At 35.2% G+C, this 15,083-nt stretch overlaps 1 protein-coding gene across 5 annotated transcripts in view; it reads left to right on the top strand.

Annotated features, from left to right (window-relative positions):
• Positions 1 to 15,083, top strand: part of TLL1 (tolloid like 1) — a 342,701-nt gene that overhangs the window by 160,359 nt on the left and 167,259 nt on the right. For all 5 annotated transcript variants that reach the window (XM_043902682.1, XM_043902683.1, XM_043902680.1 and 2 more), the window contains 2 exons: positions 6,322 to 6,500; positions 13,191 to 13,296. In XM_043902682.1, coding sequence (XP_043758617.1) covers positions 6,322 to 6,500; positions 13,191 to 13,296 — 285 coding nt within the window. The remainder of the gene's footprint in view (positions 1 to 6,321; positions 6,501 to 13,190; positions 13,297 to 15,083) is intronic.

Genomic DNA, 15,083 nt, shown 5'->3' with positions numbered 1-15,083 from the left:
AGGAGGAATCTCAGCAAGAGCATGTTGAATTATTCACCTTGAACATTTCCATGACTTCTAAGGATGCTTGCTCCTAACTACTAGAGTCTTAGCTCTGTCCTGTACTTTGGGGCTCTGTTCTTTCAATGAATATTTATTATTTTTTTGACTTTTTATTTTTTCCAGTTGTATTGAGATATGTTAATAATTGACATATAACATATTGTTTTAAGTGTATAACATGCTTTTAAATTTGTGTATATTGTGAAATGATCATCACAATATTTAATTAACATCTACCACTATATATAGTTACACATTTTGTTGTTGTTGTTGTTGTGATGAGAACTTTTAATATCCACTCTCTTAGCAACTTTTAAATACATGATATGGTATTGTCAACTTTAGTCACCATGCTGTACTCAGGGATAACTGAAGTATGTACCTCTGACTACTTTTCACCCATTTCACCCACCCTCAGCTCTTGCCTCTGGCAACCAACAATCTGTTTTCTGTATCTATTGAGCTCTATTATGTGCCAGGCTCCATTCTAGGAGCTGGCATTTTGGCAGTGACCAAAACAGTGAACAAAATAGGTTTTCTGCCCACAAAAAGCTTACAGTTTTTGTACACAGGCAAAAAACCTGTGAACATAAATGAAATATGAAATATATTAATAGACAATAAATTCTAGGACCAAAAGAAAAGTAGTGAAAGTGGGATGGAAAGGTATTTGTATAGAATTTGAAAAAGTGGAGGAAGCAAGCCATATGGATATCTGAGAAACAGAGCTCCTGACAAAAGAAGTAGACTGTAAAAAGACTCTGAAGTAAGAGTAAATCTGCATGCTCAGGACACAGCAAGGAAACTTCTTGGCTCACGTGGAGTGACAGGGATGCTAATAAGAAATGAGATCTAGAGACTAAGAAAACTCTTGAGAATCCCTTGGACAGCAAGGAGATCAAACCAGTCAATCCTAAAGGAAATCAATCCTGAATATTCATTGGAGGGACTGATGCTGCGGCTGAAGCTCCAATACTTTGGACACCTGATGGGAAGAACTGACTCATTGGAAAAGACCCTGATGCTGGCAAAGATTGAAGGCAGGAGGAGGAGGAGATGACTGAGGATGAGATTGCTGGATGGCATCACCAACTCAACTGACATGAGTTTGAGCAAGCTCTGAGAGATGATGAAGGACAGGGAAGCCTGGTGTGCTACATTCCATGGGGTTGCAAAGAGTTGGATACTTCTGCATAACTAAACAACATGTATAGTAAGATATTTATGTGTGAAGATTGTGTATTATCTTAGTTTTTCATATATATATATATAAGTACTTTGGATTTCCCTCTGAGCAAAATAGAGAGCCTGTATCAGTCAGCTTAGGCAATTTATGATGTGATGAAAGTGAAAACTGAAAGGGTTAGAGGCTCAGTCGTATCCACCTCTTTGCGGCACCATGGACTGTAGCTCACCAGGCTCCTCTGTCCCAGGAATTCTCCAGGAAAAAACACTGGAGTGTGTTGCCATTCCCTTCTCCAGGGGATCTTCCTGACTCAAGGATTGAGCCCGAGTCTCCTGCATTGACAGGCGGATTCTGTACCGTCTGAGCCACCAGGTAAGCCCTTATGATGAGTCAACAGCTCCCAAATCTCAGTGACTAGAGCAAAAAACACTTACTCCTTACTCTTATTGTATATCTGCCACTGTTCGCCTGTAGCTCACTCCAGAGGGGTTAATACAGTATCCAGTCTGATGGAGAAGCCTCTTTTTGGAATATTGGAATTGTACCAGAAAGAATAGGAACAATTTAGTCAACCATATTTGCTCTTAAAAATTCTCTCTAGAGATAGACACAAAAAACAGTTTGTGCTCACATGACATTATCCAGAGCAAGTCACATGACTGAGCCCAGTCAACAGGGTAGAAATGTATAATTATCTTCTAGAGAGGGGTAATAGTCAATGATTTTTAAATATTGACACAATTTACAATACACTCATTGGATAATGTTCAGTACAGAAATAATCTGACTGGACATTTAAAAATTATATCTATGACAAGAAAAGACTGCTGTGAGGAAGGCATAGAGCTTATAGAGAACTTTCTTCGTACTTACTGACTTTGCTTCACCAGTCTGAGGTCAAAGTAGAGAATAGTGGGTTTTGAGCTACCTTCTTACTCTCTATAGCTTAGTGGGCTTTTCTAAAGGTGGTGAAAGTTTTCTGAGAGGGTAAGTAGATATTATAATGGCTAAGCTTTAAAAGGAGCACTGAAATTTGAAATTAAAAAAAAAATCAAAAGCCATGTACAAGAAAACAGCATCAAATCTGGATGACACTAGAAAGAAACTAAGACAAGTTAAAGCCATGTTTTTATAAACCTGTCATGTCATACATAATAGTATGTGCATATATTTAGCTATTTAGTCATTTGAGCATCTAGAATTCTTCTGTTCCTAAACCAATGCATTTCCCATTCCTAACAGGATCATTGTAAAAGTCAGTGTGAAATGTGTTCTTGCTTTCCATTATGAAACCTCATTTTATATATTAGAAATTATTATGGGTAAAGTATGCTAATAAAAGATGCTTCAGAATAAAAGAATTGACCATTTTAGATTTAAAAAATCAACTTCATTGCTTGACTATCTGTCTCCTGGATTTTGATTTGCAAAGTATTTTCTTCTCTGACTATAACCAGCAAGAATGACTCAATGTAGGTAATTTAGTTGCTGTATGATCCTCAGATATTTCAGTTTCATTATCATTATTTCATGGTACCAAATATTTCAGTTTAATCCTCCCTAAAATTTGCAAATTTTGCTACATCTAATATCTTACTATTTCAGTACATAATAAATAACTATGTGTGTGTGCTTAGTCGCTCAGTCGTATCCGACTCTTTGCAACCCCATTGACTGTCACTGTGTACCAAGTAACTCTCTGTTCATGAGATTCTCCAGGCAAGAATACTAAGATGGGTAGCCATTCCCTTCTCCAGTGGATCTTCCTGACCCAGGGATCGAACCCAGATCTCCTGCATTGCAGGCGGATTCTTTACCATCTGAGCTGCCTATGTATGTATAAATTAAAATGTGCTACTAAAAAATCTAACTGGGAGCAAAAATACAATTCCTTGATTTTTTTCGCTACCACTTACCTCACTTTTCTTTCTATTATCAATTCAGTATGCATAATTAGCTGTTATAATAGATACAAAAATAATAAGTTGAATTACTACTTCTAACTAAGGGAGAAAGGAAAAGATATACCCAACTAAATGCAGAGTGCCAGAGAATAGCAAGGAGAGATAGGGAGGTCTTCTTAAATGAACAATGCAAAGAAATAGAGGCAAATAATAGAATGGGACAGACTAGAGATCTCTCCAAGAAAATTGGAAATGTTAAAAGAATATTCCATGCAAGGATGGACACAATAAAAGACAGAAATATTAAGGACCTAAGAGAAGCAGAAGAGATTAAGAGATGACAAGAATACACAGAACTACACAAGAAAGGTCTTAATGACCTGGATAACCATGATGTTGTAGTTATTCCCCTAGAGTTAGATTTGTGGAGTGTGAATTCAAGTGGGCTTTAGGAAGCATCACTACAAGCAAAGGCAGTGCAAGTGACAGAATTCCAGCTGAACTATTTAAAGTCCTAAAAAGTGATGCTGCTAAGGTGATGCTGTTAAAATGCTGCACTCAATATGTCAGCAAATTTGGAAAGCTCAGCAGTGGTCACTGGACTGGAAAAGGACAATTTTCATTCCAATCTCAAAGAAGGGAAATGCCAAAGAATGTTCCAACTACAATACTATTAGGCCCATTTTACATTCTAGCAAAGTTACCCTCAAAATCCTTCAAGCTAGATTTCAGCAGTATGTGAAACAATAACTTCCAGATCTACAATATGGGTTTTCAAAGAGACAGAGGAAACAGAGATCAAATTGCCAACATTCATTGGATCCTCAAGAAAGCAAGGGAGTTCCAGACAAACATCTATTTCTGCTTCATTGACTATGTTAAAGACTTTGATCATGGGGATCACAACAAACTACAGAAAATTCTTAAAGAAATGAGGTAAGACCAGACCATCTTACCTGTCTCCTGAGAAACCTGTATGCAAGTAAGATACAACACTTAGAACTGGACTGAACAACTGACCCACTCAAAATTGGGAAAGAAGTACAGCAAGTCTGTAAATTTTCACCCTGTTTATTTAACTTATATGCAAGTACATCATGCAAAATGCCAGGGTGGATGAATCACAAACTGGAATCAAGATTGCCAAAAAAGGAAAGTGAAAAAGCTGGCTTGAAATTCAACTTGAAAAAACTAAGATCATAGCATTCTGTCCCATCACTTCATGGCAAATAGAAGGGGAAAAAGTGGATGCAGTGACAGATTTTATTTTCTGTGGTTCCAAAATCACTCTGGATAGTGACCGCAGCCATGAAATCAGAAGACATTGCTCCTTGGAAGGAAAGCTATGGCAAACCTAGACACTATAATAAAAAGTAGAGACCTCACTTTGCCACCAAAGGTCTGCAGAAGCAAAACTAAGGTTTTTCTGTGAACAGATGTGATAGTTGGACCAAAAAGAATGCTGAGCACCAAAAAACTGAATTGTGGTGTTGGAGAAAACTCTTGAGAGTCCTTTGGACTGCAAGATCAAACAAGTCAATCCTAAAGAAAACCAACCCTGAATATTCATTGGAAAGACTGATGCTGAAGTTGAAGCTCTAATACTTTGGCCACTGATGTGAAAAACTGACACGGTGAAAAAGACCCTAACAATGGAAAAGAATGAAGGCAAAAGAAGAAGGTGCTGCAGAGGATAATATGTTTAGATAATATCAATGAGCATGAATTTGAGCAAACTCCAGGAGATAGTGGAGGACAGAGGAGATTGGTATGCTACAGTCCATGGGATCACAAAGAGCTGGACATGACTTAGTGACTGAACAGCAACTAGCATGGAATAAGTTAAGACCTTTAATCATTTAAAGCCTACAGAAATAATAGGAATGACAAATATTTGTAACACTCAAAAAGACTATGAAATGTTCTTTCTCTGAAAAGTGAATTTAATGACATGCATTTTATAATATTTTGGCAAATTAATTTTGAGCAATTTCCTCTTTTAAGAAATTAGAAAAAGGTTTTGGTGTCTGGCACATCATAGTTCCAATCTATTTAAGACCAATTATTTACTTCCTGTATTGTTCTCTAGAGGGGTGGCTCTTAGATAAGCTATTTTAATGTAAACCCTAATTGTTGGAGTTTTAAGTGTAATTTTATTGATAACTCTAATTGTAGTTACTGTATTATTGCACATTTAAAACTTATTTTAGAGTCAGTGTCCTTATGTGTCCACCCTTGCATGTATGTACAAATTCTTTCATGCACATTGACACATGTTTCATGTATGCACACACACAAAACACACTAAATGGAATTTCTACATTTGGGGAAGAAAAGTATCATTGAATATGTATAAATATCAGTAAATTGAGGAAAATTTTCAGGAGGATACTCTGGATGGTTCACATTCTGACAGTCCAAGATATTCTTTCAGAAGGTGAAATGGACTAATCACACCAAACTTTACCTGACCATTTGACAGTTCCTGATTTTTCTTCACCAGTCAACCATTAACCCTAGATAATTTACCTCTTGAAATTAATTTTCTTGTATTGACTTCTTTTAAAAGTATTCCTTTTTAAAAAATTCTCCCATAAGTAGGAGAAATAATTCATTTTTTAATTAACCAACATTAATTGGTTGAAAATTAGGGTTAGGGTTAGGGTTTCACAATTTTACAAATTTAATTTGTAATTTAATTTCACAAATTTAATTGTTTTTTCAAAGTAGAAAAATAAACTTTGTTCTTATTTAATACTAAAATAATGAATTATTGCTACATAACCAACCTAAGTGATTTACATGGGTTGTGGGGACCAAAAATTATATTAGAAATAAATGTGAATTGAAGTCTTGAGTTTAACTATATGTATAATAGCCATTAATCACCATCATAAGTATTTTATTTTCTTATTTATCTTCTGAATACTACTAAAAATGATTTAAGGCTCATCTCCCACATCTAATATATACATTAGTACAAATGCACTGCAATTGATTATTTAGAGACTGGCATATAAATTTACCAGGATTACTAGAAATTGGCTATGTTCATTAACGAAAAACTGTTCCACCTCTGACTGTGCTGTACTTTATATTTCACCAGAAATTTTAACAAATTTTCACCCTATTATAATTAACTTGTCATCACCCTGTTTACCACCATTCACATTTTCTACTTTATTCCAGATGCTGCTCCTATGTAGGTCGGCGTGGAAACGGGCCCCAGGCAATCTCTATTGGCAAGAACTGTGATAAGTTTGGAATCGTTGTTCATGAACTGGGTCACGTGATAGGCTTCTGGCATGAGCACACGCGGCCAGACAGAGATAACCATGTGACTATCATACGGGAAAACATCCAGCCAGGTGAGGGGCTGTAGCGGGCGTCGGGTTTGAGGTTGACTAAACATCTTTTAACAGGATTGTGCTGTTTACAGTGTAATTTCTTACAAAAATGTGAACTGGTTCTGTTGATATTGTGGCTCAACATTTTCCTTGATTAAAAAATACCTATTATGTTGTTGATTTGTTCCTGCAAATCAAATGATCTTATGCAATTTTTAGATTTGCTTTTTTTTTTAAGATTTATCTATTTTATATCTCTGATTCTTTCAAAAAAATGATGAACCATAAATTAATATTGTTAAATTTTCAAAAAGCATTTTTTATCCTTAGTTTTATAATTTATGTTGTTGGGATTTAAAAGGGGTCCAGAGTTTGTCACAACATGTGCTGCTACCATAAAAATCTATATTATACCAGGGATAGTTTCATGAGAAAATTCCAGGGGAGTGAGAAATTTCCAGGATAGCCCAAATATTTTCTTGAGGTTTTCTCTTAAACTTGACTACCCTAAAGACAAATTCTTAAGAATGTTTCAAGTGTCAGTAGTTCAGTAGTTAATATGTATTTAAATTTAATTTCCTCTGACAGTTGATGTGTAATGATAACCTCATTTATAGTTTATTATTTGTTTTGCCTTTCATAAATTCATAAAGATAAGTACATTTCAATTGCCCAAAGAAAAATCCTATTGTTTAGAATTGTTTTATAAGATTGTGTGTATTTCAAGCATTGTTGTTTAGTGGCTAAGTCGTTTCTGACAGTTTTTGCAATTCCATGAACTATAGCTCACCAGGCTCCTCTGTCGTTGGGATTTCTCAGGCAAGAATATTGGAGTGAGTTTCATTTCCTTTTCCAGGGGATCTTCCTAACCCAGTGATCAAACCTGCATCTCCCGCATTGCAGGCCATGTGTTATTTCCTTATTTATAGCCACTTTTAAGTTATTAATACAAACATTGAATTCCTAAGAATTTCCTGTAATTAACAGCATTGACCTATTTATTTGCTCATAACATATTTGTACCAATTATTTATTGAGGTACTATTAGATATTAGAGATACTTCATGAAAATTATAGAGCTTAGTGTAGATATGTCTATATATATATAAACATTGTAAACAAGTGAGAAAATGAGCACAGTCATATGTTGAGAATACTATCAGTCCAAGCAAGGTGTGACAAAATGTGCTTTGGTAAGTCGGGAGATGTCACAAAAGAACTGAAATTTAGAAGTAAAGGGTTTCTAAGTGCAGAAAAGAGTGATGGAATATCTAACTGGAAAAAAAAAAGCATCATGATCAAAGCTACAATTATAGATAATTAGATTATTTTCATCTGCTTATAGGGCTGGCTGCATGGTAAGTTACAAGTGGGAGATTAGTTGGTAATTACCAAAGGGGATTAGATCATAAGGATTTTCTATAAGACGCAAGGAAATTTATCCTGGCTTTTATCCTAGAGATTTTATCCTCTAGCTACTGGAGAGTAATCAAAGGATTGAAAGCAGAACAAGTTCAGATTTAAAAGAAATAAAAAGAGATTTCTTTCAGCTTGTAAGCATTATTAACTGAGAATGGGGATATGGGAGTGGGGAGAATGAACCTATTAGAAGCTTAAATAAGTAGTTTATAAGAGGTGACTGAGTCCTCAGTTAGGGTGGTATAGACCAAGAAGATGAGGAAATAACATTTCAAAAATATTTTAAGAGAAGCATTATATGAAGGATGTGAAGGAAGATCTTCAAAGTTTTATTTTTAGGCCACAGGATGAGTGGTGGCACCATCAAATGAAGTAAGCTAAGAAATATGGATAAAACAAAAAGCAACATACTTTTAAGAGGGAAAAGACAAATAATAATTTCATTTAGCATATGTTTGAATTTGAGAAGCCTTTAGATGATTGAAGTAGAGATATTTAGCAGACAAAGGAAAGGTGAATCTAGACTTTAAGATATATATATAGAAAGGAATTTGATACAGGATTTGACTGTTTAGGAAAATGTTGGAGAAAGAAGGAAATAAGATTTCAGGCAGAATATGGGGAATACCACTATTTAAGTTGCAGTTTGTAGAAAATCTCTCAAAAGATTAAGTTTGGTCTAAGGGGTAGGAGAAAAATCAATGAGTGTAATGTTACAGGGAAGAGACCACTTCAAGAATAAAAAAGTATTCTGTAGTATTCTGAAGTAAATAAAATCTATACTCTCAACATGGAAGACTCTTTAACTCCTGAGCATCTAATACTTTTTTATCACTGGGAGACAAAGAGGAAATAGTATTTCTGATGATTACTCCAACTACCAATTAAATGAGAAAAAGTTTTCTATTAACTACAGTTACTAAGTTTCCTCTATTATGTTGACAAAATAACTTATAAAGGAAGTAACTTCCAAGAATGTTTCTTATTCTTAAAATTAGGACTCTGGTTCAACAAAAATTTACATACCTACAACAAGCAAGAAATGTATAAAAAGCATGTAAATACATAATACTTAACATAGTGCTAAACTAATTATGGCTTTTCTTTTTTGTTGTTGAGTCAATATTCAGGTTAATAGAAAAGAGTAATTTATTTAGTGAGATGTTCTGAGTATTTGGAACTCTATGCACACTTTGACACCCTTTTTTGGATTCAACAATATTCTCAACATATGACTATTCTCACTTTTCTCATTCAGTTGCAATAATTTGTATGTATGAACTGTTGGCCCTTGTATTTGTAGGGTTTTGCATCCATAGATTCAACCAACCTTTGAATCGAAATTTCTTATTCATTGTACTAAACCATTTTATATAAAGGACTTAAACATCCACAAATTTTGGTATCCAAGAGGTTCCTAGAACCAATCTTATGCAGATACTGAAGGCTGATTGTAATTCTAACATGAAAGAATTCATGTTGGAGAATAATCTTCAACAGATCTATGACTTACTCAGAAACTTAAGATCAAGTGTTATTCTAGGGCAATGTCTAATAAGTGTCAACTTTAGCTTTGCATTTACATGCAAAATTAGTGACTATAGGAGCCAGTTTTATACAAAGATTGGATTACTTTTAGATTAATTTTAAGCCATTGTAGAACAGGCCTTCAAAAATGAGGCTTTTCATTTTTTGAAAATATTGTTTCGCATGAGTTCTGCTGGTGCTCTGTATCTCTGATTTTCTTTTCCCTTCTTTCTTGAAATAAGTCTAATTTTCTTTACAGAGTCCATATAAGGCTGTGTTCTTTTTAACCACTATGTCACATACATGGTAAATGCTCAATTATATGCTTCAGAAGGTATTACTAAAGTTGTTTCATGTTCCACTTTCAGAAATTTTTATGAAACATTTTGCTTTACTCAAGGAGTATATTCACATATTGTGCTTGGAAGTTGAAATATCCAATAGATTACAGATTAACATTAATAAAATCAGCTCCATAGCTTTATAAACATCACACTTAGAACTGAATATACTAAAATATACTTACCATTTTTTAATGAAGGGTAGAGTTATAACACTTGCTTCTATCAGAGGTTAAAAACAATGTGAAGTATTTCCTGAGAAGAGTAATAATAGCCACAGAGATTTGTTGAACATGTATCTCATTATTTGGTCTGTTAGTTCACTGAAAAGTATTTAATGTGTAAATTCATTGTAAAGGTGAACTAAAATACTTTTGGAGAAGGAAATGGAAATCCACTCCAGTATTCTTGCCTGGAGAACCCCATGGACAGAGGAGCCTGGCAGACCATGGTCCATAGGGTCGATGAGAGTTGGACATGACTGAAGTGACTAAGCACAAAGCACTTTACTCTAGGCTACAGATTCTACAACTTAATGCTGATTGTTTTGTATTAATGCTTAAGTGATTTTGGGGGGCTCCAAAATCACTGCAGACAGTGACTGCAGCCATGAAATTAAAAGATGCTTGCTCTTTGAAAGAAAAGCTGTGACCCACCTCTAGACAGCACATTAAAAAGCAGAGGCATTACTTTGTCAACAATGGTCTGTGGTTTTTCCAGTAGCCATGTATGGATGTGAGAGTTGGACTATAAAGAAAGCTGAGCACTAAATAACTGATGCTTTTGAACTGTGGTGTTGGAGAAGACTCTTGAGAGTCCCTTGGACTGCAAGGAGATCAAACCAGTCAATCCTAAAGGAAATCAGTCCTGAATATTCGTTGGAGAGACTGATGCTGAAGCTGAAACTCCAATATTTCGGCCACCTGATGCAAAGAACTGATGCATTGGAAAGACCCTGATGCTGGGAAAGATTGAAGGTGGGAGGAGAAAGGGATGACAGAGGATGGGATGGTTGAATGGCACCACCAATTCAATGGACATGAGTTTGAGTGAGCTCCAGGAGTTTGTGATGGACAGGGAAGCCTGGTGTGCTGCAGTCCATGGGGTCGCAAAGAGTTGGACAGGACTGAGCGACTGAACTGAACTGAACTGAGTATGTCAGTCTTCTTATCACTGGTATGAAAGGTATTATGCTCTGTACATCACTCAGTTTCTTTATTAGATTTTGGGAAACACTTTAATGTGATATTTTCAGGTTTACTAATAATATAGCAATTGGAATAAAATTTCAATAGTTGCATAAACATTGTAATAGTTCTGTTTTGAACTTCAACCTTGAATTTGGAATCCTAATACCTCAACTTTACATTTAGATGTTTCAGAATGAGCCATGAAAACAGCCTTCTTTGGCTACTGAAATTGTGAAAAATGAATCAGTGAAACCTAAACTCTATCTGAGGAAACATTTCTGGAACCACTAATGTAGATCTACACATTTAATACTATGTTTTTTTCAGATTTCAAGAAATAATATTACAATACAGATACAAAGAAGCAGTTGAGAAATCTATTAATGTGACGATGTCCATAAGTTAAAATGGCAGTCATGAAAAGTAAAAAAAGAAAAATTAAATCCCAAAGCATATTCTTCTAAAAAACCTTCTTATTAGAGCCTCCTTTTCATCAAAGAGAATCTTGCTTCAATTTGAATGTAATGTTTGGTTGTTTTATCTTTAGTGACAAATTCACATAGCAAACACTTGAAATGTGTGTCTATACAACATATAATATTTCCCATTGTTTCGTAGAAATCATCTAATACAAATAGGAAGATTTATTTGTCTAGGCCAATAGAATCATAAGAGAGAGGTGGGAAACTCATTTGGTAAAAAGTGTAGTTTTTATAATCACAATATAGCACACAAAAAAAGTCATTAAAAAAAAGAAGTATGAAGAGAAAGTGAAAGAGTATACAAAGAAAAATCCAAAGTATGCTTTTGGTAATCTAACTTTTTGCCAAAATTAACTTATTCAGTTCAGTTCAGTCGCTCAGTCATGTCCGACTCTTTGCGACCCCATGAATCGCAGCACGCCAGGCCTCCCTGTCCATCACCAACTCCCAGAGCTTACCAAACTCATGCCCATCGAGTCGGTGATGCCATCCAACCATCTCATCCTCTGTTGTCCCCTTCTCCTTCTGCCTCAATCTTTCCCAGTATCAGGGTCTTTTCCAATGAGTCAGTTCTTCACATCAGGTGGCCAAAATATTGGAGTTTCAGCTTCAACATCAGTCCTTCCAAAGAACACCCAGGACTGATCTCCTTTAGGATGGACTGGTTGGATCTCCTTGTAGTCTAAGGGACTCTCCAGAGTCTTCTCAAACACCACAGTTCAAAAGCATCAATTCTTCTGCGCTCAGCTTTTTTTATAGTCCAACTCTCACATCCATACATGGCTACTGGAAAAACCGTAGCCTTGACTAGATGGACCTTTGTTGGCAAAGTAATGTCTCTGCTTTTTAATATGCTGTCTAGGTTGGTCACAGCTTTTCTTCCAAGGAGTAAGCATCTTTTAATTTCATGGCTGCGGTCACCATCTGCAGTGATTTTGAGCCCAGAAAAAATAGTCTCTCACTGTTTCCACTGTTTCCCCATCTATTTGTCATGAAGTGATGGGACCAGATGCCATGATCTTAGTTTTTGGAATTCTGAGTTTTAAGCCAACTTTTTTTTTTTTTTTTACACTCCTCTTCACTTTCTTTAAGAAGGTTCTTTAGTTCTTCTCTTTCTGCCATAAGGGTGGTGTCATCTGCATATCTGAGGTTATTGATATTTTTTCCTGGCAGTCTTGATTCCAGCTTGTGCTTATCTAGCCTGGCATTTCACATGATGTACTCTGCATATAAGTTATATAAGCAAGGTGACAACTTACACCTAGAGGTACTCCTTTCTCAACTTGGAACCAGTCTGTTGTTCCACATCCAGTTCTAGCTGGTGCTTCTTGACCTGCATACAGATTTCTCAGGAAGCAAGTAAGGTGGTCTGGTATTCCCATCTCTTGAAGAATTTTCCAGAATTTGTTGTGATCCACACAATCAAAGGCTTTGGCATAGTCAAAACGTGGTCCACTAGAGAAGGGAATGGCAAACCACTTCAGTATTCTTGCCTTGAGAACTGCATGAACAGTGTGAAAATTAACTTATTAATGAAATTCACTGATATTCTTTTAGGATGATATTCAAGTGCACATAGTGGCACTGGATGTAATCTTCTGCCTGTACTTGGGTGTTTGTGTGTAAATACCGCATCATGAAGATCAGTGATCAGCTTTCGGTAGAGAGGAGTTAGAGGACTGGGAGGGTTCTTCTGTTCTCTTTTTTGTCTGTTAAGAGGTTTCTGAAACATTTTCTGTGCCTGATTCTTAGGTCAAGAGTACAATTTTCTGAAGATGGAGCCTGGGGAAGTGAACTCGCTCGGAGAAAGCTATGATTTTGACAGCATCATGCATTATGCTAGGAACACCTTCTCAAGGTTGGAGTCTCAGGTTATACCTCTTGACTTTTAATTCCTTTCCTCTGTATGGCTCCTCACAAAATAGGTTTAGCATTAGAACTAGAACCACTTTTAAATATTGCTGCTGTAGAGTACAAAAAATACTTGCTTGGTATTTATAGCCAACACCAGGCATTTGAGATTTTAAAAACACATTTCTTATCAAAAATATATTCCATGTAAAAATTTAAATGGTATGAATTATTTAAATTATTTAATATTACTAATCATACAAAAGTTCAATTGAAATGATTACCAAACCAATCAGCATGTTAAATTGGCAAGCACTATTAGTAGAAATTAAGCATTTCAAGTCAAATACAGAGCTCAGTTGTTGAGTTAGAATGTTATACTTTTGCTGCGACTTGTATTTTTATTGTATATTTTCTACTGCTCAAGTACTAATTATACTTGAAAATAGCTATAGTAAAATAATTCTCAGAAAACATTTTAGAAAGATATTTTGCTTCATATAATTTAGAATTCTGCCATTTACTAACCTTAGAATTATTTTGTTAGTGACTGAATGCTAATTTTAAGAGTGTAATAAATTTGAGTTTTGATCTATTTGACTCTAAAGAAGTTATCATCAAGGCAATAGTTTCCAGGTAAGTAATATGAAACTGTTTAAGTCATCTCTTTTCCACATTTTATACCCATTTTACACTCATATGTCCATTCCACTCATTCTTTTTTTATCATTATGTGCATTTCACAACTCATTAATGTTTATGTTTAAAGGCAATGTTTCAATCTGAAGCACACATTTCCCCTTATTCTGCACTCCTTTTATGTCTTTAAATGGTTGCTTTTCCATAAACCACAAGGTTCATGCAGTTTGTCACCCCCACACCTACCTTGGTGTTGCGTGACAACTAACCTTGACATATTAGTTTTCTTATTGTTTCAAAATTTGGGTATTCACTTTTCCTAGATAAACTTATATTCCCATAGTGAAAGAAACTGTATATATCTGTGAGAAGAATTGATCCAATTCACATTGTGTTTTTTTTTTTTTCTGATTTTAAAGAAGATGGTTATTAACTCATACATATATTGAAATAAAAATTGCAAGAGAGGAAATATTTGGCACAGTTCTCAGCCACCACCTTCAAAGTATTTGAAAGCTTTTTTATTATAATAAAGAAATCTCAATATCAATGGCAACCCACTCCAGTATTCTTGCCTGGAGAATCCCATGGACAAAGGAGCCTGGTGGGCTACAGTCCATGGGGTCTCAAAAAGTCGGACACAACTGAGCGACTGAACTGAACTGATGTATATATATGTTGGAAATATTTTATCTCCTTTTCACTCTTTTGACACACACAATATCAAATGTACCATATTTTCTATTTTCAAATGTACAATTTAATAGTATTAAGTACATTCACATTGTTGTGAAACGGATCTCCAGAAACTTTTCATATTGTAAAGCCGAAACCCTATATCCATTCATTAAACTCTCCACTCTCCCCACCCCCACCCCAACCTCTGATAACCACTTTTCTACTTTCTGTTTCTGTGAATTTGGCTAGCTTAGGTACCAAGTAAAATCACACAATATTTATCATTCTGTGACTGTTGTTTTTTCCACCTAGCATAAAATCCTTAAGGTTCATCTATATTGTAGCATGCAGCAAAATTTCCTTTCATTTTAAGGCTGAATAATATTCCACTGGATATATATTGACACTTTGTTTATTCATTCATTTGTTGATGGATATCTGAGTGCTTTCACCTCTTGGCTACTGTAAATAGTGCTA

Source organism: Cervus elaphus, chromosome 5 (assembly GCF_910594005.1).
Source record: "Cervus elaphus chromosome 5, mCerEla1.1, whole genome shotgun sequence".
Classification (NCBI taxonomy): domain Eukaryota; kingdom Metazoa; phylum Chordata; class Mammalia; order Artiodactyla; family Cervidae; genus Cervus; species Cervus elaphus.
The sequence above is the reverse complement of the archived record's forward strand: the minus strand, read 5'-3'. Positions and strand labels throughout refer to the sequence as shown.